At 35.6% G+C, this 25048-nt stretch overlaps 2 protein-coding genes across 2 annotated transcripts; both read right to left on the bottom strand.

Annotated features, from left to right (window-relative positions):
• Positions 1-539: 539 nt before the first annotated feature.
• On the bottom strand, positions 540-1232 carry LOC132188445 (uncharacterized). Its single transcript, XM_059602892.2, has one exon. It carries the CDS (start codon positions 1222-1224, stop codon positions 868-870), a length of 357 nt encoding a protein of 118 aa, XP_059458875.2. The 5' UTR covers positions 1225-1232; the 3' UTR covers positions 540-867.
• Positions 1233-6794: 5562 nt separating this feature from the next.
• Positions 6795-12179, bottom strand: BOR4 (HCO3- transporter family). Its single transcript, XM_059601762.2, has 14 exons — positions 12113-12179; positions 10939-11045; positions 10737-10819; positions 10344-10536; positions 10130-10268; positions 9884-10049; positions 9634-9800; positions 9340-9513; positions 9147-9242; positions 8934-9050; positions 8476-8798; positions 7721-8000; positions 7504-7641; positions 6795-7358 (listed from the first exon to the last, which is right to left on the bottom strand). Exons 2-14 carry the CDS (start codon positions 11040-11042, stop codon positions 7329-7331), a joined length of 2010 nt encoding a protein of 669 aa, XP_059457745.2. The 5' UTR covers positions 11043-11045; positions 12113-12179; the 3' UTR covers positions 6795-7328.
• Positions 12180-25048: the final 12869 nt, after the last annotated feature.

Raw genomic sequence — 25048 nt, 5'->3', positions numbered from 1 at the left:
AAACAAAGGGATAGGAAATACCATTATTTTTCATTGTTTGATCAAGTAGAGAAGATTAAAAAGAAAAAAAGAACAGAAATCGTTTACAACTTACCACCAACTTTTTCTCCAAATCACACTCATTCGTAAAGAAAACTCTAGTGAGTTGCCATTACCAATAAGTTCTAATTCAAACGGCTTTTTCTCTCTCACACAAAATCAATGAGGTGGTGCATCTGTAATTACCAATGAAAAAATATATATATTTGGTGGGCTTTGAGAGGAAATTTTGAACTATTTTCTTCCATTTTTCATTTCGTTTCCCTTCCTGTTTACTAACCAAGCAATGAAAAAGAAAATAGTAAATCCTTTACTTTAATCACAATATATAAATTTCTTTTATATTACTCGTCCTCCTGAAACACTAAACTTGGGAGTTAATCTAAACGACTCAATATCACCTGTTAAAAGTTGGTTGGTTTGTAAAATTACTATGAAATCAACAATTATAAATACTACAAGAGGGTAAAGAACATTTTCTAAACAACTGGTTGACCAACTCCTAATGCTAGATCGGATTCTATAACCCAACTCTCATACCACTTTGGGCAAAATCAAAGTCGATCATATTATCAAGTTCAATATCCCTTTTCTTTTCCTGAATTTGTTAAGCCAACATTTACTAAATCAAACAAAAATCACCGCTAATAAACGATCCAACGTCCCAAATCAAAAGTACACGCAAACACCATTGTCTTTGTACCTCATCTCCAAACACATATATCAATGTTCCAAAAAAAAAAAAATCTCGTACTTATCATTTCGACGAATTGCAAGCCAGGGAACCAAGGATCTTGACCCAAACCGTAGGAGGGAGACTTACCGGACCTACTTCTCCGACCACTCCGAAATATCGGAGGCGAGCCGAGACGCGATGGACGAGTGGTACATTATATCATGAAACGCAGAGTTCTCCACCATCTTCCTTCGGAGCTGCTTCGCCTTCTCTTCGGTGAAGCATCCGAGCGTGAATCTGGACCTGGGACGTCCCGATTCGGGCTCCGGATCTGAGCCGCGTGGCTCGGTTCCAGATGGGTCAATGTAGTCCGGATCCGTGGACCAGCCGAAGAGCGGTGCCCACCAGTTGGCCGAGACGGGTTTCCGGCGATTTGGGTCGGGTTTGTTAGAGGAGGAAGCGGAGGCCCGGACCATTCCTGGTCGGAAAGAAGAGAGAGCGGAAGCCATTGGGGAGACCGAAATGCAGAACCGATAAATGGAAAGACTTGAAATAGCAGGTGGTGGTGGTTGAGGGATTTTATCCAGTGCGGTTAAGATCACTGAGCGTCCATTCAGGTCTTTGATTTTCAAGCGTTGTATGTAGATTGCTGGGACCTAAAAGGATTTAATTTGAAGCCAAAGGGTAGTTTTGGGTACTAGGTACAATTATAGACCGCACATCAGAATGAGTTTACATGGAAAAGCAGCGTAGGCGATCTGAGAGGCGGAGAAGTGGATAAGGGAGCACACGTGGAGGGTTTGGAATTGCGTGTTGGCTGTTGAGGGGTCTATTTCGTGGGCTTTTCTTTTAGGTACCTACGCTTTTTCGATGCTTTTTTCATGAATTGGGCCCACTTTTATGATCTTTTCGTGCACTTTTTAATGGTGTTCATTTGACGATATAATTTTTTGTTTGACTATTTTTAAAAAAGCCACCTCATAAATTAAATGGGCTAAAGTGTCTTTTTAAGTACGATTAGGGTTAGAGCATATTTAGGATTGCATTTGAGAAATAAAATTTTTAAGTTAAAAAAATAATTTTTAGCAAAAGTTTTATTTTAAAATTTTGGCAAAAGTACATTTTAACCATTTTTAAAGTAAAAAAGTTAAAAAAGTATTTTGAAAATTTCTTACCAAATATGCCAACTTTTATTTGACTTAACTTTTTAAATATTAAAAATGTTTTTTAAGCTTTATAATGAAATCCTGAGCAAACCCTTAGTTTAATCTTAGAGTGACAAGTCACGGTTCCTCAGGTCAAAGGAAAAGCATGATGCAATATTCATTCTCAAGGCCATGCCCTTTGGGGCCGGGCTCCAGATCAATGTAGAAGAAGAGGCCAATGTACTAAATATTTTGTGCACCCAAATAATTATTAAGAAAAATTAGAAAATAGGCAGAAAAACCTCGAGTGATTGGCTTCCCTATATATGAGAGCTTGAATGGAGGACTTTTAGAGTGTCATTAAACAGAAGGTTGTCACTTTGTTTATAACATTTCATATTTTACATAGGTTCATGCATAGTATAAGATTTTGATTATACTAGTACTCTTAAGAAATTTAGTTGTTGTCTTCAAGGGATGTCTTTAAGGGATAACTTAAACAGCTGAAAATTATGTCTCATGAAACGGAAGTTACTAGTTCGAATCTCCTCTCTCCTACTACAAAAATTTTCACAATTAATGACTCATTAATAATAACATTTTTTGCCCAAAAAAAGGTCATTATTAAGCTAGTGATATTCAAATAGTGACTTTTTCAAAATGACAAAAAGTGCATAGACTGAAATTTGAAGTACAGAATAACTTCTATGGGGTCTTGGCACAAACCAAGGCCTTTGCGCACTCTAATAAAAAGGTGACACATCAGCCTAGAACACTATAAGAAAAATATGGTGTTCCAATTAATCTTTTTTCTAGAATACTTAAAATAAAACACCTTCTAGAATAACCTTTTCATATTTTTCTCCAAAACCACCCCAGCCACCAACCTACAGCTGGAGACACCGCAGAAGACAACGCCGGCGACGATAGAGAAAATCGGAGATTGGAGTTATGATTAATTTTTCCGATCAGTAGGGGGATTTTTATGCGCAAAGCTGTGTTATTTGCCGAAGATATTCCTATAACCAAAATAAGAAGAAGAAAGAACTATATTAATATATTAATTTCTCTTGTAGTTTTGGGCAAGAAAAAGAGAAGATAGGAAAGGAGGGCGAGAGAAACGTGTGCCGGAGAGATTTGTGAATATGCATATGATCAGCTCATGTTTCTAATTTTTTTTTTTCTTTCTTTTTTGTTTCATTCTCCCTTCCCTTCCCTTTCCTTTTTGCCAATACAATGTGAATAAATAATGGAAAAATAAATAAATAAATAAATAAATTTGGGTGTGAGTTCATTCTTAGTGATAATCAACCTTTAATATTCCTTTTCAGGAAAAATGAGAGCAAAATTAGCATACCCGACGTCGTCTCCGGTGGCAGGTTGGTGGCTGGGGTGATTTTAGAGAAAAATATGAAAATGTTTATTCTAGAAGGTGTTTTGTTTTAGGTATTCTTAAAAAAAGATTAGGTGGAACACCATATTTTTGTTATAGTGTTTCACACTGATGTGTCGACTTCTTATTGGAGGGCATAAAGACCTTGGTTTGTGTCAAAACCCTATAGAAGTTATTATCTTTGAAGTAATGTCGTTTGAACAGTAAAAATGGCATTAAATGACTACATTTTGTACAAAACGGCACCTTTTAGAAGGTGACGTGTGAACAATGCACGTCACCTTCTAAAACAAAAAAAATCACACACCACCCCAGGGACTTATGGGGTGGCCCTCGGGCGACCCCTTCACTAGGTGTGGCTGCGGGTTTTGCAGTGTTTTTTATTTTATTTTATGTTTTTTAAAAAAGTTTTATGTGAAGGTGAAAGTGAATTTTTTTGAAGTTTTTGAGTATAGGTGATTGTTTTAAAAGCAAACCTTGGGCATGAATATTTTCAAATTTTGAGACGTTTTACTATTTACACGTCATTATTCACATGCCAATAATGATGTGTGAATAGTAAAATACTATTCATGCTCAAATAATGACATATAAATAGTAACTTACTATTCACATCTAACTATCCATGCGCGAATAGTGATGTATAGTGATGTATGAATAGTAACTACAAATTTTCAATCTACATCTATATCGAAAATTCAAGTAGTGTAATATGCTTTCAGATTGGCTCAAACTTGATTTAAAGCCATAGAGAATTATTTTTAGAAAATATGGACTGCATTTTTAATTTCAAAGATTCTGCACTACTTATTCATTGGGCAACATCCATAGAGACGCTATGGAAAGGAAGCCTATGAGCCCAATAGTGATAATCCAAGCCCATGACGGTTGAGACAGTTCTCATTAAAAGCCAAATTACTCGAATACCCACACCTGTGTTTTTTATTTATTTATTATTTTATTTTATTTTATTTTTTATTTATTTTATTTTTTAAGGCAACTACTCTTTTAGGATAATGAGAAAAAAAAATTCTTTGTAGGCAACTAATCACAGATTATATTGAATTCCAAACTATCATAGTTAGATTTTGTTCACGTATTTAATAATTAGGGGTGAACATGAGGTTGCGGTTAGCGATTAGTGGCTAAAACCGCTAATCCCAACCGCTTAAGCATTACATTTTACTAACCGCTAGGCGGTTAGCGGTTAACTGCATCCGGCTAATCACTTTTTTTACTAACCGCTTTTTTGGGCTTTTCTTAGGCTTTTTTTTTTTTTGTCGAATTTGAGAATTAAGCTTTTTTTGGGTTCACTTTAAATTTTTTGCCTTTTGATCCAATTTTTAGTTTTGGGCTTATTTTGCTCTTTTTGGCCTTTTATGTGCTTTTTTGGCATCAAAATATGTACTATTTAACAAACATATAGGTTGCGATAGATCACATTGAGCTTGCTCCAAAATGAGCCCATATAAAAAAAAATGTAAAGGGTACCTAAAAAAACCCAAATGCTATCGGCATAAAATAATAATAATAATAAAACAAAATAAACAAAATAAAATAAAATATAAAAAAATAGTTAGGATGGTCAAATTTTTAACCCAAAGTAATACAAATATGAAAATCAAGGAAAACCCAGTTGTTAAAAAGCCTTAGAGTAGATATCCGAAACAAGGAATACAAACATAAACATATTCAATTCTACTTCCATCACCATTTGGTCTTCTATATATATATATATATATATATATATATTAAAAAAGCGGTTAGCGTTTAGCGGTTAATAAAAACCACATGAACACCCCTAACAATAATCTTATATTGTGATTGCAAAAAAAATGTAAGGTATAATTGAAAGGGATGAGATTAGAATGAGATAAATCAAGTTGACTTATTAGGATTAGATTCCTTAAAATTTGAATTAGAGTTTATTTGAAATCTTATCATTATATAGCAAATTGTGGAATATTCTCCCGCCCTGAATGGCCAGAAAGAAGCTTTTGTGATATTCTCGTATTCGAAGTGGAGAATTATTTCACCCAAACAATCACCGTAACCGTGTGGTTTTCCGTCAATAATCCATACAACAACAGGGATTCAAGAAAGAGAAAGGTACTTTCGGTTTGTGTGGCCTTCTATTATCGTTATATATATATATATATATATATATATATATATATATATATGTATGTGGATTTCCCAGGTCTACGTCTCTCCTTTTATTTCCTTTTGTGTGTGTGTGTGTGCAAGTAGTACATAAATTTGTGTGGTTGAAAAATTAATGAACGAAGAGAGATATGGAGCGGAGAACGATTTGTGGACTACTTGCACACACACACACACACAAAAGGAAAAAACAAGGAGAGACGTTGACCTGGGAAATCAACATATATATATATATATATATATATATATATATATATATATATATATATATTCTTGACTGCTACATTAATTATCATCAGATACCCTGATAAACAAACAAGTCAGTGGTTATCAAAATGAGGGGACCATAGCTTCCTTTTGGATGCACTCTTCGAAAACAAACATGCCCATTAATATTTTGATATTCCAAAATCAAGAAAAGGAAATGAAAAAAAAAAAAAAAAAAAAAAGGGTTAATAGCTTTTTTGGTACTTGGGTTTTGACGTTTTTAATTTTTTTTCCTAGGTTTTAAAATATGACAAAACTAGTACCTTAGATTTTGGAAAAGACCAAATCACACCTCCAGTTTGAAAAAATCTATAGGGGTGGCTTAACCATCACCCAACCCCAATTTGACCTTAGGGATGGCCGGCTACCCCCAGTTTGACCTTAGGAGTGGCTCAGCCACCCCCAAGGCCGGTCTAGGGGTGGCTCGGGCCATTAGGGTGGTTTCGGCCACCCCCTTTTTGGCCATTAGGGATGGCCGAACCACCCTCCCTCAAGACCAGCCTTGGGGGTGGCTCAATCACCCCTAAGGTCAAACTGGTGGTGGCCAGGGAGCCGGCCACCCCCATAGAATTTTTTAAATTAGAGGTGGTAATTCGGTCTTTTCCAAAATTTGAGGTACTAGATTTGTCTTTTTAAACCTAAAGAGAAAAAATAAAAAACATTAAAACCAAGGTACCAAAAAATTTCTTAACCCAAAAAAAAAAAAAAAAAAGACATTGGAGAATCAACCATGCAAATTCCCCTAGGCGTTGTCCTGGTTAAAATTTATCAAAGATAATCGTCGTTTTGTGTGTGTGCGCTTTTTTTTTTTTTTTTCCTTTGTTTATTTGCAATGTTCTAATTGTAGTTCACTGAGCGATGTCCTTAGCCTACCTGTGAGCACACAATCCGGCACAACACCCTGATAACGGTTGCAGCTTAACAGCATGCAAGTAATTCAGCACCACAATCTACCATGACGATACAACATTAGTAGACGACACTTGGCCAAAGGCATACCTCGCTAGGACACATAAATTTGATACCACGCCTTGTCAAGGTTGTACCCTATCAATAGAGAACACCCGACCGTTTGCAGGCAATTTCACAGAAAATGGGACATGCAACCTATTCAAGTACATACACATTACCATTCGTATTGCACTCTCTTCTAGCTCTCGTTTTCAAAAAAGAAACCCGCCTGTCATCCTTGTTAAGCATTAGAAATATTTCCCGCCGAGATCTCCTGTCAAGTTTCCTACTTTTCTCGCTCTCTCTTGTAGACGTCTGTCGTTCAAGGTTGACCGTACGATCAATTGCATCATCACCATCAATGCTAACAGTACTAGCTGCAGAAAATGATTTGAATTCTCTAATGAAAGTGGGGATAACCAAATAACACACTATGAATGCTGATTATTTGCCTATAGGACGCTTCGTCCTTTACATACTAGTTTTTCAATGTACAGATGGACGGGCTGCAGCTCATTGAACCCCCAAGAATTTTCAATTTTCGACATAATTTCTCACTTAGCAGCCTCTCTCTCTCTCTCTATGAAATTAATAATGATTTTCTTCAAATCCGAAAACTAAGGATTGAAGTAGTTTGTAGTTTCACTATCGTCATCATCAACTTTTTCCCATTTTCATGGCAATCGAAAGCATCTCACTCTGATTGGACATCCTCCGGATAAACCTGAAAGAACACAATATATATCAGTGATTTTTGCAGTCAAATATGTACAATATTCAAATCCCATGTGAGAATGCATTCATGTGCATCATGAAATAATTTCATGGTAATGCCAAAAGAGAGATATAAAAGCAATAAATAGCTTTACCTGGCCGCATTTCTCTTCACTAAAGCTTACATTTCTAACTTTCAACTCCCCTCTGCTTGTTGTCAGCTCATCTAATATCTCAGCATCACACATTTCCACTCCACCTTCACCATTTTCAAGATGTGGGGCTTCCCTTTCCTGAAATAGTATATTAAGAAGAGCTTTTCAGGTTAATGAAACAGAACATCGTCAACAATGAGCAACGGGTGAAACATACGTTGAAAGATACGCTCATGGAAGCTCTTGGGGCACCAGTGACTTCCTCATATTCAGCAGCATCCAGTTCCTGCAAATGACGTGATGCAAACAGCTTGGGAAGAATATGCTGTCTTATGCTTATGAGAATGAAGAACGGCAGCGGGAACAAGATTCCGGCGATAGGAATCCAAGTAATGCCAAAACAGGCCAGCAAATATACAAATTGGAAGATTGTAAATGTGGCTATGTATTTAAAGGGTACTAAATCCACAAAGGAAGCATGAACCCTTTCCAAGACCCTGCCATAAGACATCCATCACAGCATAACAGTGTATTAGTAAAATAGTTGGCAACCAATATTTATACAATTTTGTCATGAAGATAAAGGGTAATCTCCAGCAGGGGAATATTAGGAATTCAATATACCACACAGCCACAGGAGGACTTGTTAAATAATTGGCAGCTAAATGATGGAAGTACTATTTTCTTTGGAGCCTTTTAGAACACCCTTGAATACCAGAATGTTAATTTTGTTCAATTAGGACGACAAATCATCAGAATTTGAGTCTGTTCCCTTTTTAAGTTCCTTCATGTTATTGAACAACTCCATATCCTTCTAGAGAAATAAATCCTTTCTGTGTGTATTCAAATACTGAAAACAATAGCTACATTGTTCCGAATTTCACACAGTTACGGCCTACGGGATGCATCTAAAGCAAAATTGACTAAACTGTGTTTTACAATCGTGCTACTTGAAAAGAAGTATTGACTTACTTGTAACGCCGGCCAGGTGTTATGAAGAGAAGTAGCATCCTTTCCCAGAACTGGTTCCCAGGAAGACTGTCAATAGCCATGTAAGCAAAGTATCCCCAAAGAACTGAAGTAGGTATCTTCTTTATTGCAGGCACAGCATAAACTGATAGTGCCACAAGGAGTGACTGTAAGAGATTGCTCACTCTTTGCTCGTTAACTCGAACAGGCAGGTAAGCATCAATGTGCTTCTCGGGTTCGAATGTTTCCTTTGCATTTTCCTCTTTATTTTCACCTTTCATTACTGCTTCCTTCAAGTCTTCCAGCTCTTTAACAACTGAAGTAGTCTGCAACACAAGCGATTCAGAATTCAGGAAGTTAAAAAGATATAGAGAAATGCATAAGTGGGTGAAACAACACTGTTAAAGGAGGGATTCCATGAAAACATATATTTTATTTTATTGGTAAAACAGAGGACATACGACTGGACTGCCATCCATTTCTATGAACACAGCTTGCATCTTTCCATAGATTTCAGAGTTGCTAGCCTTCTGCTTTATACTTTCCTTGGCACTCTCCACCATCTTCCTTCGCATCAACTGCAACCCATGGATCCAGTGAATTAATTGTCTACATATACCAGCTCAATTACCATCTACATCATGAAAAAGTCCTATGATTGTCTATAAACCCACCTGCCTCTTGAGAACGGCAAGGCTCTTAGTGTGCATTGGGGACTGTGGCAGGACACCATTTGAAGGAGGTAGCCCAATCAATCCGCAAAGCAGTGTCTGGGACCATATATTTCAAATATAGAGCTAAAGTCTTAATAAAATGTGAAAAGAAAATGACCAGCAACACAAATTGGTAGTGATACATCATACATACCATAAATCCCAGCAACATGATATCATAATGATAAGCAGAAGGCTTCTTAAGATTGAACTCCTTTTGCTGCGCCAGCTGCGAAGCAACACTGTGGTCAAAGAAGTAAAGCCCCGCAATCATCACAGCAGGAATAAAGGCTCCGAAGATGTATGCCGGAGAAACCTTTCCCATGTCCTATAGCAAATATGCATCAGTATATTTTGAACACATACACAGAGAGAAACACACACCTATCTTGCAACTCGTTGGAGGGTATGCCAAATTTGTTAGAACTATTGACAGGAAATAGTTTACCTTTACAACAGACCAATGATGTACAGAGGTAGATTCCCAAGCGAGAGGGCTATAGAGCCTTCTGGGAACACCAGATGGAACTTTGCTTGGGACACTGAATGACAGTGCTGTCCACACTAAAACCATTAAAGGAACTCCATAGTCTGCAACAAAACTTCTAAACCATCCTGTGGAAGCAAGGAACAAGTTTCAGAATCAACACGCAACCTATTCTAGTAACTGCGAAGAGCTCGAATTTCACTTGACAAACCTGTGCCATACCACCAAGACCTTGCCTTTCTGCTCTTCAAAGCAGTGAAGAGAAGGCCGAAAGTGAATATGATCCCAAGTAATCCATTTGTATAAAGCCACTGAAATTGATACTTCTCTAACTTCAGGTCCTCAGCTTTGGGAATTTCAAACTCACTGACTATTCCCTGTCACCATTTACATTTCTCAAAATGCTGTATTACAACTTACAATCCTCAAATTCATTGATTTTCTTGACTGAAGTTACCTTGATGGCCTCTTGAATAAAGAGAACCGCAATCAACATGCCAAAAAGTTCACCTGCAATCCTCGTAAATTTATTGATAACAGTGCAAGCATTGAATATTGCAAGAAGAAACAGCAAGAGAGCTGTCCAAACGCAAACCCTGCAGAAGTTATATCACAAATATCAAAATCAAATAGCACAATTTAGAAACAGCAGAAAGGTCAATTCCTCTTACCATCCAGCCCAAGCCAAGAAGAGTTCACGTCCCAAATCCGGCCTTCCTTTAGCAAAGTTGTACAAATAGGTGTACATAATAACAGTTGGTTCTGCAACTCCCAATATCAGAAGTGGTTGTCCGCCGAAAATTGCGTGTATGATACCGCAAATAGCAGTAGAGGCTAAAGTTTCCACGGCGCTCAAACTTCCATCTAAATAAAAGGAATATTTACATTACTTTCAAATTCATAAAGAAACTGAGGATAGCTCCAAATTTTTCATTGAAGCTTCATTTTGGTCGCCAAGAAACTAATGGATAAGAAAGTAAAATGAAAATAATAAAAAAGCTTAATATGTCAGTTAATCTTTTCCTTTATACTATGAATAGAGCACTAAAGAACAGATGACTAACCTGTATCTCTGCTTAGTTGCTCGCCGAAGGCAATGACAGGAAGAGCAGAAGCAAAGAAGATATAGGTGGTTGGAGCTAATATCCTATTACAAATGAAAAGAACATTGAATTTAAAAAAAAAAAAAAAAAAAAAAAAGCAAAGCTTTGTGACAATATAATGCATTCCCAACTGTATATGTATAATGGGCATAAGAGTTTTTACCCGATTCCTGAAAGATGCCCTCCAATCCAATCTTGCTTGTAACACTGAGCTCTTCCTCTGAAATCATTTGCAATTCCCTTGAAAGGAGCTTTGAAGTTCTCCATTTTCTGAAAAATTCCCACAATTAAACATTGAAGACAAAAAAAATGTTGATAGAGCTTTTGAAATTTGAATACGCATCAAACAAATGAGGAAATGTTAAATGTAAGAAAATTAGAAAACTTGAGAAATAATTGACCAAGAAAAGAAAGAAAATAGCAGAGGTTGTGAAGAAACAGAGGAAATGACTGCAAAACATATGGTCCCTCAAAAAAATAGATTAAAAACAGAAACCGAAGAGACAACAACTCAAAAGTTCTAAAAGATTATGACTGTAAGTATCTAGAATTGAGAAAATTTCTGGTTTTGAATTGACAATAAATAGAAATATAAACATCAGAAACTTTGCAGCAAAGTTGAAAATACAAGCAAAATATATAAAAATAAATAAAAAATCAAGCTAATCAAATCGAGAACAACACGAAACAGCTTTACAAATTAAAATTACATGTACAATTTGATAAGAACAAAAAAAAAAAAAGGAACAATCGCATTCAAAAGCTATATCAAGCAAAGATTTTTTTTCCTGGTGCATTAAAAATTTTAAAACAAATCACTCTTTCACTCCTCCAAGTAATTTGACAGGAATTTTTTATTTTCTTATAATGCGTACAAGATCCATAATGGTCCGTTTGGTAGAAGAGAGGAAAGGAGAAGACAAAAACAAGAGTTTTTTTTTTTTTCCCTTTCTTTTTCATCTTCTGTAACTCTGCTTTCCAAAACATAAAAAACTCAACAAAATACCAAGAGAGAGAGCTAGTTCTATTACGCTCAGTAGAGTTCTCTTGCCAGTTGCCACGCTTCTCGCAACAACAACAAAAAGAAGCAAAAAAACGTTTCATTTCTTCTCAAACATTTTCCTGACAACCAAACACGTCAATCTTTTTCCTACTAATTTTCACGTTCTCGGATTAAAGAACAGAATCCCACAAACCCGGAACTCAACAACAGAATATACCATGTGACACCGCCATGCACACAAAGAGCTTGCTCGCACACAAAAGGAAAATGATTTGAGAAACAAAAAAAGTAAATGGGGCAAGCAGATTTGATGAAACAGAGAAGAGAGGTTTACATTGCCGGCGGGATGGCCGGAAAAGCAACGGGAAACTGAAGAGCCGTGCGTCCTTGAGTCTTCAGTGCCCGGCTTTGTTGTTGGAGGTGAAGAAGACGCAGAGCCCAATGGGTTTTTAAAAGACCCGCGAGGGTCCACAGTCCATGGCTGCAACCTGTGCTCGTGTTCTTTTCCTCGTCAATTTTCTTTGTTCAGTTCGTCTAAAGGTCTGACCGCCGTCTACAAACAATATCATTGGAGCGCTTACTGGAATATTATTTTCGATTCTTTTTTTTTTTTTTTCTTTGGATTTTCTTGTAAATTGGATTTTTGAGTCTTATTCGAAAATTTTCAGACTAATATCTCCTCTCCTCCCATGTATAACAATTAGAATTAGAATAATGCTATGCATATACAATTCCTTTTTAACTTTTAATTTTAAAAAATATATTTATATATAAGTATAATCTCAATCAGGACATAGTGTAAACTCAGTATTTTGCACCTTCTAGACACTTTAACTTGAAACATTACGAAATAATAAGAAGCAGAAGGCCTCAACTTCACACCAAATAATTTTCCTTCTATGGGCAAAATACCTCATCAAAAAATACTCATCGATAAAAGCATGAGTGCCGCCGCCTTGTTTGGTCTTGAAGACTCCGGTGTTTAGGGTTTGAAGGTGGGTGGTAGTTTGGTGGTGGGTGGTGGGTATTGGTTTAAAACGAATGAAAAAGTCTATGAGATTTATTTGAATTAAAGATACAGTGTTTTTATCTTCATTATATTTGGTGTTGTAAAAAAAAGTTTTACACCACATCCTAATAGAATGGACTCTCATTACATATTTAACATTTTTTTTTAACAATAATGATGCAATATTAAACAATTTAAAATCACAAAAATGGTCTCCAAGAGGTAGCTCAGTTGGGACCACGCCTAATCAAACGGAGATCATTAGTTCGAATCACTCTCTCCCCTCTTGTGCAAACATGTCAACAAAAAAAAATCACAAAAATGGAGGCAGCTAAAAGGAGTGTTTTCTGGATCTAGATCCCCTAAACTTTTTAGGGAAATTTTAGTTTCTGAAATTTTAGATCCAGATCATTCATTTTTATCTAAGAGTCATTATCCACGTATTTTACTACTAATAAAATAATAATAAATTTTTAATGATATTAATAATCATCATTATTTTATTATTTTATTAATAGTGGGACACGCAACAAGATAATAAATCTTAGGGGAAAATAAATAACTTGAATTTAAAGTTTCTGAAACTGAAATTTTCTTAAGAATTCCATAAGATCTGAATCCGTGTTTTCTTAGGCCAGTCTCCCGTTTTAAAGTGGGCAATTAATTAATGTACAGCACACAAGATTTCTGTCTGAGCTGGAATGTGACCGGAGTCGTCTAATTGCATAAATTCATACAATTAAAGAGTGAAAGGGCCGGCTGCATTATGATCAATAGAAAATGTCTAGTATGCTCTGAACTTTCAGTCAATTGATGGGTCATCTTGCAGTAATACTATATTTATTATATATTTATTAATATAACATAAAGATTATATTCCATCCTAACCATCCTCCATGGAAACTATAGTCTATATATATATATATATATGCAAATTTGGTCGCAAAAAGTTTGTCCACGGCTGTACGGTTATCCCAAATCGGCAAATCCTACCAATGAGGCAAATTAATTTGAAAATTGTAACCTGGTCCTCAATATCCTTTGCATACCATATTATATTATCATGCCTTAATTAGCTAATTAATATAGAATTAGGGGGACTATACTTGTGATACGTTACATGTAGAATAATTTTAAAAGATCCAGATAATGGAGATGCAAACATGACGCAATTTACCAAAAAGTCATGTGACGTGTAACAATATATAACTATTTCTCTTTTCTAGTTGTTAATCTCTTGAGTCTTGACCTTTCAAACTTCACACCACCAAATAGAAAAATTAAAGTCACACGGTTCACACCACCGTCCACAGGTTTTGTAAGTTGACGTACAGTAGTGCCCCGTATACTACTTGTCTTTCCCTCTCGATATTTACCGTCTTTACCTTCATATCATTTTTTTTTTTTTTAACTTTATTTAATTCTTTTTAACTTTTTTAATTACTCTCTCAAAGTTTAAAAACTTTCAATTTAATGTATTAAATTTTTAATTTTTTATAATGTCACTTATCCTTTAAATTTTTCTGTTAAATCTTAACTAAGGAGTGACAAAATTACCAAAATACTCTATTAAAAAAAAAAAAAAATACAGAGATCTAGACATTGGTTAGAATATATATATATATATATATATATATATATATATATATATAAGAGCAAATTATAATTCAGAAAAAAAAAAGATATGGAAATAGTCATAGATAAATATATAAATATATATTATTAAAAGATCAACAAACCTATATATGAAACTACTAAAAAAAAAAAAAAAAACACTAATTATTAGGGTCGACAAATGAAAGTCATCTCTTATAAACTACAATTAGTGGCGACCCAACAATGCAAGGGAATAAAATTATATTACGCTATTTCATTTATAAGTGTACGCAGATGCAAGAGAAAAAGATATAAAAGAAATTATAGAGCTAAAGGACTCAAGTGACGGTAAGTTATTTCAATTGGTATCAAAGCTAGTTACCATGTCAAGAGGCTCAAGTCACGGATCGGAGTGGGTGATCTATGGGCTAAATTAAATTGCTGATAAGTGAATGGAGCCGCCAAAAGAGAAATTGCTACAATCGGGTCAATGTTGATAGAATGGGCCGCCGTAGACGTCGACGATAGAAGCGTGGTGGTATGTTACGATCTTAGTGTCCCACATGGGTTAAGTCTAATTTTGACCATGTGTATATAAGCTATTGTGCACCCTTCCTTTGCAAGCCGATTGTTAATGGTGAGTTCTACCCAAAGTTTGTATCATCAATCTTATTGAAGTACAGTAAAAAATAGCAAGTGGGAGGCTTGGATGAAGTTATAGGGATGAATATAATAGGAATTCGAGTGTTTGGCTATTGATTACATTTGTTAAATGGTTGTTGGTTGGTTTGAGTTTGTGACCTCATTAATCATGTAAGTTTGTTACTTTTTTGCCGAGGAGAATGCCAAGGTAATCTAAAGAAAATCTCTTGCGAGAGTATAACTAGCAATCTAAGGCTTAGATTTATTTTTTCAATTGCAAGCCCACTTCCAAACACGAATTGCCTTAAATTATAGTATCACCAGAATTAACTCAGTCTCCAATTTTGCTTCATCATGTATTTGTGTCAACTTTGGTGGAACAATATGATCATATTATCTAACGATTCCTAAGTATCTAATGACAATACTTATATCATATGATCATACTCATATAATATAATGATTACATGGTACAATATTGTTATATCCTATAACCATATGATCTAATGATTAGATGATCATATCATATGGCACAATGTTAGATCATATGATCATGTGATTTAAATTCCAATGATAATTCATAAGATTATATAATCATACCATATAAATTTTAATGGTAATACTTGATTTGTGATTATAAGTAATACAAGATCCGTCTTTCCCCCTCCCCTCTTTGCTAGGGTTTCATCTCTAGCAACTCTCCCTCCGGGCCCCCTCCCCTCTCCCTCTTCTGCCTCCCCCCTCCCCTTCATCGCCCTCTTTCTCTTAGCGAGCTAGCCTATTTACCTAATGCCCCTATCTCTTTGTGTAATTTTTCTCTTTCCCTTTCTCTCTGCCTCTTCCCCCTCCTTTGATCCCTTTTTTTTGCTTTAGGCTTTTGGATCGACCATTCTGTGCCTGATCTATTGGCCTTGTCGAACCCACGTCATCGCTCGCCCCTCCGCTTGTCCTCTTCGGCTCCGTCTGGGTTTTTCTCATTCCGGCCATTTTCCCTTGGCAACCTTCCTCCCCGACGTGGTTTCTGTTTTGGGTTTCTTGTTTCTTTGTTTTATTTTCTTGTATTCTCTTATTTTCTTGTTTTTTTGTTAGAGTTTGTGTTTGTTTCTTTTTGTTTTTGCTTGTTTAGGTACTCTTTGTGGGTGATGCTATGGGGTTTCACTCAAACTTCCCCCTCCGTTTGAGTGCTCGAATGATCTCCTCCACGCCTGCTCCACCGCCCACCATCCTTTGCTAGGCCTTTTTCTCGCGCCCCCCATCGCGATGATCTTCTAACGCCCCCTTCCATTTTCGGTTTCCGGTGAGGGCGTGATCAACTCTTCTTTCCAGCTGTTGTCATCCTTTTATTGCGCTTTTCTCTGTTGGTTATTTCCTTGTAATTTTGTCTGTCTCTCCTTTTCTTTTCTTTTTTGTTCTTTCTATCTTATTTTGTTTTCCTGTATCAGTTTTGTTTTTGCTAGTAATAATGCTCGATCCTCTCTCTCGATCTGCCCGTCTGATGCCCTTCGGGGTAGTTGTTTTGGTCCAAACTTTTGGGTTGTGGATGTGAACGTTATCCTGGCTTTTGGGTCGAAGAGGATGAGTTTTGACTTGGGGTTCTCTGCCCTCAATGCCGAGGAATAAGAGCTACCTATGCATTGATTTGAGTTTATTTGACGCAGATCTGCTGTTTAATTTGAAAATTAGCCATAGGTTAGCGAATTTTGTATGAGTCTGGAATGTAATACGTCATCTTTGACGCTTGTAACTTCATAGCTTCGGTTATGATTGCTTCAGAGCTTTGCTCTGTATTGTTTGAGCTCTATGCTTGTTTATCAATGAATGAGATTAAACTTTTTTCAAAATAATAATAATAACAAACACATTGATAATTCCAATACTAATAATAATCATTTCATTTAGGATTATATGAATTACGCTGCCATTGTTACATACATTTTATTAGTACAGAATAAATTATATATTGTATTAGTATTAATTTGTATACTTATATGGCATTATGTGGCTATAATATTATACTTATGAACTATAAATCATATCATATGATATGATATTTCTATAATAAATAAGAGTGGACCGAATTTGTCCGGCCTAACTCCTAATTAAGAACCTAATGATAATACTTAGATTATATTATCGTTGATCATATGATCCCCCCTCTCTTAATTTATATTATCATTGATCATATGATCTCCTCCGCGGCCCCCCCGCCCCCTCTTGCATTGATTAGGGAAAAAGAAAAAACCAAAAAACATGTGGGTATCAAATGAGCATTGCGTTCATTGATTAGAATGATTGATGGTGCTTCAAACTCTTGATGAATAATTCACAATTCTTTATTTAAGCAAAACTAAAGGTAAATCTGATCTATGGTAGCTAGTGGTGGTGCCTTTTTTTCTCTTTCCGGATGCCCTTTTAAGGTAACAAGTAAGAATGCAAGAATTTATCTCATTATACTATTTAGTGGTTGTTTTTGTTTAGCCTTTCACTCTCATTTAGTGGCTCCATCAACAAATAATTAATTAATTAATTAATAATGAGTTTTAACCAAGATTGGATCGCATCCAATTTAAGTCCTTGGCATCAACCATCCGTGCTCAAAGTAGTACCTAATATTCTGCATTAGGAGTTGAGATGAATTAACCAAATGCAGAATATTAGGCCATTCTCGAGTGGATAAGCATAGTAGGATGCGATACGATACTTAACAGACTCCACTCTCCGCTAAAACTCATTATTAATTTACTATATATTCCTTAATGGGTTTGTTTAATGTTTGATTATGTGTTAATATTTTTTAAAAATTTGATCTCTTGAATTTTGTTTTATCCTTTTTAATATCATATATTTACAATTACAATATATATATATATATATATATATATTGTGGTAAGTTCGGCTCTGATACGTAATCCCTTAGTTGCAATTTGACATTTTCAAATCACAATTTTATAAAAATAGAATTTTTAAACTATTTATTTTTTGTAATTTGACTTAAATCACACATTTTATTGTTACCGTGCACAATAATTAATGAACAATATAAAATCAAAAAGAAAGAGATTAAGAGAGAGAGTTGACACACAGATTTACGTGGTTCGACAATTTGTTTACGTCCACAAAAAGGCAGCTGTATTTTTACTGTATTTTTACTCTTAATGATTCAGAGTTATATTATATATATATATATATATATATAGAGAGAGAGAGAGAGAGAGAGAGAGAGAGAAAAAAACCTTAAACCTTACTTGTACGGACTTATTAAGGAAATCTCCAAAATACACCCACTCCATGAACGTCGCTAGTGCGACGTTCACTCCGCTCCCATCTACTTGATCTTCTACTGATATTAATATGAGCCACCAAATCGAACACATTTTATATGTGAAAATTGTAATTCCAAACATACACTAAAGTAAATTAAAAGTGGGTTTTGTGCCACTCGAGTAGTCTTTGTTTTCCGTGTGAGACCATCCATCTAAAAGTAATAAAAAAAAGATTAGATACATGAACACAAATTCTCTACAAGAAATTGGTCCTTTTAGCCATCGAATTAAACACAAGATTAGCTATAAACAATTTTCTATTAGCCATAATTGTAACTTTTTCACTGATATGTGGTTGCTATTAAATTATTATTATTATTATTATTATTATTATTTTTTTTTTTTTTTTTTTTTCACGCGTGGTATATCGTGGAAAGCTATTAGCCACAACATTTTCACACTAACGACTAAATGTTTCGTTCAAGCCTCCAATACACCATGTTTTCTTTTAAAAAATATTAAAACATAATTTTTTTAATTTAGAATTTACTTTTTTTATTTATTTATTTATTTTTTTTTTACCTTGAACACTAAAAAGAAATCCTAAAAGTTTTTATTGTGTCCCTCTATGAAAAAAAATGGCTTTTAAAATTACTATTTGATCAAAATTCAATAATGATCAATCATATGGCTAATGATAATTTTAAAAGGCAAATCATTCCTAGAGTGACATAATTCTTGGATTCGGATGCTCTCTAGTCCAAAATGGACTGGAGAGAATATACACTTAATGGCTAGAGGCCACAAATATGACACATGTCTTTATAATAAAAAAAATAATAAGTTATTATTTAAAGTTTTTTTTTAATAAAATAATAAAAAAATAATGGGGTGACTGGCCACCCCATTTTTGTCTTAATGGGTAGTCGATGCCACCCATGGCCCTTGCCCCTTGTGGGTGGTTGGGGCCAAATGAAAATGAAAATGATAAAAAAATAAAAATAAAATTATAGGGTTTGCCTTTGGGGGTGACCGGCTACCCTAGGGCAAAAATGGGGTGGCCACCCAATTCATTATTTATTTATATTTTATATTTTAATTTTAATTTTTTAAATTTAAATAATAATTTATTATTTTTTTATTACGCGAACATATGTCATATTTGTAGTCTTAGGATTTCTTAAAAGAAATCTTAAGAAATCCCAGCCATCAACTGAATGCTCTCCCGTTCATAATGGATTGGAAAAAATCTGAATCCACAATTCTTAAAGTGACACAAGAGTGACTTCTAGCATTACTTAGCTCTAAATACTAGTTTTGCCTAGGGCCGGCAATTTTGACACGACTCGCGAATCCGACACGAACACGATACGAAAAAACAGGTATTGGGTTTGGGCTAATCGGGTTCGGGTCGTAATCGGGTCTACCCGATTAAGACCCGAAAATTTTGTGTCTGGCGGGTCGACCTGCTAGACATGATTACTGTGCGGGTCTGGCGGGTCGACCCGTCAGACCCGCATAGTTCCGGGTCTGGCGGGTCGACCCGCTAGACCCGATTTTTTTTTTTCTTTTTTCTGCCTTGCGGACTCCTCACGTATACTTACAGACTTTAAGGCTTTTTTTTTTTTTCTCTCTCTCTCTCTCTCTCTTGGTTTTTTTTGCCTTGCGACCCGCCAGCGGCTAGACCCGGATTTTTTTTTTTTTTTTTTTTTTTTTTTTTTTTTTAAGTACAGACTTTAAGAAATTCAGACTTACTTTACCATTTTCAGCCTTTGAGGACAAGGAAGCCCACTTCAAGAAAAAATAAGTTAATACATAATTACCAACAAAAGAGAAAGCCAACAAGAAAACTGTGATTTTCATTGTTTAAATTGATTTTTTAACACTTTTGTTACATGTGGGACTAAATAATAAGTGGACTATTTTAATAAATGAACTTACTTGTTTTAACTTTTAACTTTTAACTTTATGTGAAATTATGAGTTTAGTAATTTCTTTTGGAGTACAATTTGTGAATTACAGTCACTTTCCAATATATATATTTTTTTCTTATCCTTTATTAAAGCCTTTAATCTCTTGCAACTCAATTTTTTGCATTGACTATATTGATGTATTATTGTATTAGTATTATTATTACAATTTTGAATTTTTTTTTAATTATTTTTTTAATTTTATAGTTTAGGGTAATCGGGTCGTGTCGGGTTACCCCGGCTATTTTCGTGTCATAATCGTGTCAAACCCGATTACCCGTTTAGCTAAACGGGTCGTGTCTGGATATAGGTTAATCGTGTAACGGGTATCCGCGGGTCGTAATCGGGTCGTGTCAGGTACCTATTTTGCCACCTCTAGTTTTGTCCTCTACTGATAGGAATATACATGTCGTCACTGGTAGGAATATATTAGTTATGATACAACAATCGTCACTAATATGGTATCTAAAATAGAAATCATACTGTTACAACATCTTATAAAGCAAAGATCACTAATTCGAATTTCAAAAATTGCATTAACAGTAATATGTGTCATTCTCAAGACGAGTATGTAGTCACTAAATTTTACTTTTTCAATGGTGTATAAAAATAATAATATTATTTAAAATCCATATTAGCAATGATACTTTGTCGTCGTTGATAATAAACGGCGTCCTTTTTTGTTTTCTTTTTGCAAATAAGATGGGCGGGAGTCATTGGCCTTACATGAATATCCCCACTAAAAGCCTTTCCACTCACCCCTTTAGTGTTGTTTTTAGGTCATGATCGATGACTTTTTGAGTTAAGTGGCCTGGATGTATTTTTAAACTGTTCTGGTTTGTTGTTAGGGAGTTCACTATTTTTTCAGTTTTAGGATCCTTTACTCTCTTTCTTTCGAATTAATAACGAAAACGATCCTTCCTTATAACTATTTTCCCATATTCAACAAAAGATAAAAAAAAAAAAAAAAAAAGGAAATTGGCCAGGATGTGAGTAGTCATTAGAAGGTCATCAACAAGCTGACAGAATCACCCTATGGCTTGGGACCATAAGGTGGTCCCCAAAAAAATATATATTTTTTTTTATTAAAAAAAATAGATATTTAAAAATTAAATTTTGCCCCTCCAATAATTTTTTAAAAAAATTTACCCCCAAAACTAAAAGTTCTAGTTTTGCCCCTGACCACATGATAAGTTTTTATTTTATTTTTTATTTTTTATTTTTAGGGGAATCTTTCATACTCGAAGGACCGCGGAAAGAACCGGCCGAATTTGAGGATGAATTCTCTCCAACTTGAGGAGAATGATGTAGATCGGAATGCCTCATATGCAATCCTGTCTGCAGCCCGTTTGGACGGAGCCCAACATGAGAGTCCTTGTCTGAAGCCTCGTCTGCCACAAGTCTGGACGCTTATGTTATTTTGCTGTTTTTTTAGGGTTTATGTCAGTGGCCGTTCGGACGACTCTAAGTCCCGTCTGGACGAGCGCCGTAGCTTCGTCATATTTTAGGTTTTAAGTTGTGGCCGTCTGGACGGCCATAAGTCTCGTCCAGATTGGACCCATATAGTTACAATAACCGAATTTATTTTATGTTTTATTAGGTTTAGGGTTTTAGGGGTCTATAAATACATGCTTATAGCCTCCAAAAACGCAAATTTGGATTATTATTGAGTTTGTTTAATAAGAATTACTTAGAGTTGAGTTTCTTCTTTGTTTTCCTTCAAAAACTAGAGAGTATCTATCTTTTATGAAGAAGATTTCTTAGATCCCTTGATATTCACAAGATCTAGAAGTACATATTCGCTGCTTATTGATATTCTTTGCTGCAGTCCACTAAGTCACGTTGCATTCTAATCTCAATCCCACCGAAATAGCTCCAACAAAATATATTATCAAAACAACTACATCTCACTTTCCGATGGTGGTTACCAGTATCTGAGGAAAGCAATTGAGAGTCCTGTGAGGACTCTCACTCTCAAACTCCATCTATAAAAGGAACAGCACACCACAATACCAAGGACAATGAATTTTATCTCTACTACTCTAATTTCATTATCATTACTCTATTGTTAGACTTTCATTCTCTATAATTCTAACATCGGCATCAAAGGTGCAACGGCCGCCACACCCCCCACTTTGTGGCCTTCCATCACTGATCAATTTTTTATTCTTAGCAGGCTTTAGAATCAAGTTGCTACCAGGGTTGACAACTGTCTCAACAGTTGGTGTCGTCTGTGGGAACAAGGATCATTTAAACGATCCAAAGTTCAAATAGGACAAATTCACAAATGGTAGCTACAAGATCTCAAGGCCAAACCGAAGATACCCTCAGCATGACCAATTTTCTTCCTCACCACCAAAAAACACCAACCAACATGATGCAAGCGACATTAAAACTGATGAAAGTCCAACAACACCCTTCGTCTTTGGGCCGCACTTGCCAACTGGAGTTGGAGTTCCAGCTTGGACATATTTCAGAAACAATGGAGTTACTGTTGCAAAGGAGTTTCAAGAATTAGCATAGGAAGAAAGACTCATCAGATGCAAAATTTCAACCTGAGACATCCAACGGACCTAAAAAGCTGCCTGGAACGAAAGGAAAAGATGAGTCAACAGATGCTAGAATGGATGCCTTCCAAGCTAAGTTCCAAGCTAAGCTGGATAATATAACGCAGCAATTGAATAGATTTCACGCCACAGCCAACAACAGTTTTCATGGGACAGACCTGCTGTTCACCAAAAAGGTAGTTGAGGCCAATTTGCCCTCTAAGTTCAAGCTGCCGCATCTGGACCGTTACAACGGGAGCAAAGATGCATCAGACCATTTAGGGACTTACCAAGCTCACATGGCGTTACAAGCCTCATCAGATGCAATACTTTGCCGAGGCTACCCTTATACCAGAGAGCATAAAGTTTTGATAAATTATAGCCAAAGCTATGAGGTTATAATGCCATAGAGACAAACATAAAATCTTACAATTAAGTCCTATCTATGACTTCAACATCCGCTAACCCATGTGATAGACTCAATCTAATACATAGGTAACCCATATTCTCAACTTTTATTTTTTCGGCCATAAAAGCAAAACCTTCCCATCAAAACTAATCCTCCTCGACCCAAAGGCCAAGACAAAAACTCTAAGGAGAAGTCAAAACCTTATTCAAAAAAAAAAAAAAAAAACTAGCAAACAACTACAACAACCAAGGCGAGAAAGGCGAAAAGCCCAACCAATTTCAGGGAGGTGAAGAGCGGCATAGCACGATGGAGGGTGGATGGAGGCAGTGCAGCATAAGTAAAGGAATGGGTGGAACAACTGAATTGGTTGGAAAAACTGAAAAAAAAAAAAAAAAAAAAAAAAAAGTAAAAAAACAAGAAAGGGAGGGGAAGGAAAGAAGAAGAGAGTAGTGGAGAGGGAAAGGAGGAGGGAGCAGTCTAGAGCGAAAACCTAGGGCTGGCTCCCTTCTCAATGATTTGTTCCATGATAAGTTTTTATGAAATAAGTGCCAAGTCCACAATGAATTTATTTTTTAATAAACCATATCTTATTTATTTAGATCCTTGACCCTAAGTCTCCACATTATTTGACTTAGAATAAATGTCATCTATTTTCATGCATTTATTTGGATTCTTCTAGAATATTGCTCCGGTTGATCTTGTAATCCTTTGGATCTTTGAAAACTAGAAGTAAACAAACCTAGTTCTAACGGGCCAAACGGTGTTACAACATGCATTTTTTTTTTTTTATTAATGCTTTTTCAAATGTTTTAAATTTTTGGAAAGAATTATATATAACTTCTAATTTTTCATTTGATTTGAATTTATTTCTTCAATTTTTTATTTTAAGTATACGGTCCTTAGATTTTGCCCAAATTAAAATAACTCACTCTATTAGTTTATCGTCAAAGTTAACGGTTTGTCATTTATCACATGTCTTATTTGATACGTTATAAACACTCGAATGTAATGCGACGTCAACAAGCATTAAGTCATTCATTAAAAAAATAAAGACCAAAAAAACAAAGACCATCTATTTGGGGTAATGGTGCAGGATGAGAAGGGAAAAGTGGTTGCAGCACTCTGTAAAGCGTTCTTGGGGTGTCATGACCCGTCGGTGGCTGAGGCTTGAGTGACGTTGATAGTGATTAAAATGTGTAAGGAGTTGGGCTTAAGGAACGTACATTTTGAAAAAGATGCACAAGTTGTGATAAATGCGGTGAACTCTTTAGGGATGGACTGGAGCAGAACGGGGCTTCTAGTGGATGATATGAGACATGAGCTTAACTTGTTTTGATGGAGCACAATGCGAATGAAAAGCTCAAGGGAATCCATATCAATCTCATCCATAGAAATCATCATGAGCATAAAGCTCTTACAAGCAACCATAGCCAAAGCTACGAGGTTACAAGCGTCACAGATGACGTATTACATTCCAGACCCAAAACCAATCCACTCCCATGACTAAGCTACATATGAAAAAACATATATGTGCCAACCAGACTCAAACTAATGCATAAGTAGTGTTTATTCCTCAGAATTGAGGGTAGACAAACCCCCAACCAAAACTCTTCCTCCTCGACCTGAAAGCCAGAATAACGTTCACATCAACAACCCAAAGGTCTAGACCATAGCAAATAATCCAGAGGGCATCACGCATATAGATCAAGAGGGGAAAGAGCCTTATTACAAGCAAAAAACAGGAAATAAAAGCGTACAGGGAAATAAAGGGACTAAAACAGAAATACAAACATAATAGAAAAAATCGGACAAACAACAAATGGAAACCAACAGAA

This window comes from Corylus avellana, chromosome 6 (genome assembly GCF_965113065.1).
Source record: "Corylus avellana chromosome 6, dhCorAvel1.hap1.2, whole genome shotgun sequence".
In the NCBI taxonomy this organism is placed as follows: Eukaryota; Viridiplantae; Streptophyta; class Magnoliopsida; order Fagales; family Betulaceae; genus Corylus; species Corylus avellana.
The sequence above is the reverse complement of the archived record's forward strand: the minus strand, read 5'-3'. Positions and strand labels throughout refer to the sequence as shown.

Bases quoted from the DNA above. Each gene is read 5' to 3' on its own strand.
- LOC132188445 (XM_059602892.2), bottom strand. From the start codon at position 1,224: ATGGCTTCCGCTCTCTCTTCTTTCCGACCAGGAATGGTCCGGGCCTCC.
- BOR4 (XM_059601762.2), bottom strand. From the start codon at position 11,042: ATGGAGAACTTCAAAGCTCCTTTCAAGGGAATTGCAAATGATTTCAGA. The intron at 10,269-10,343 runs GTAAGAGGAATT...TAACTTCTGCAG, and splicing joins TTCTTGGCTTGGGCTGGATG to GGTTTGCGTTTGGACAGCTC. The intron at 9,801-9,883 runs GTTTGTCAAGTG...TTGCTTCCACAG, and splicing joins GTCTTGGTGGTATGGCACAG to GATGGTTTAGAAGTTTTGTT.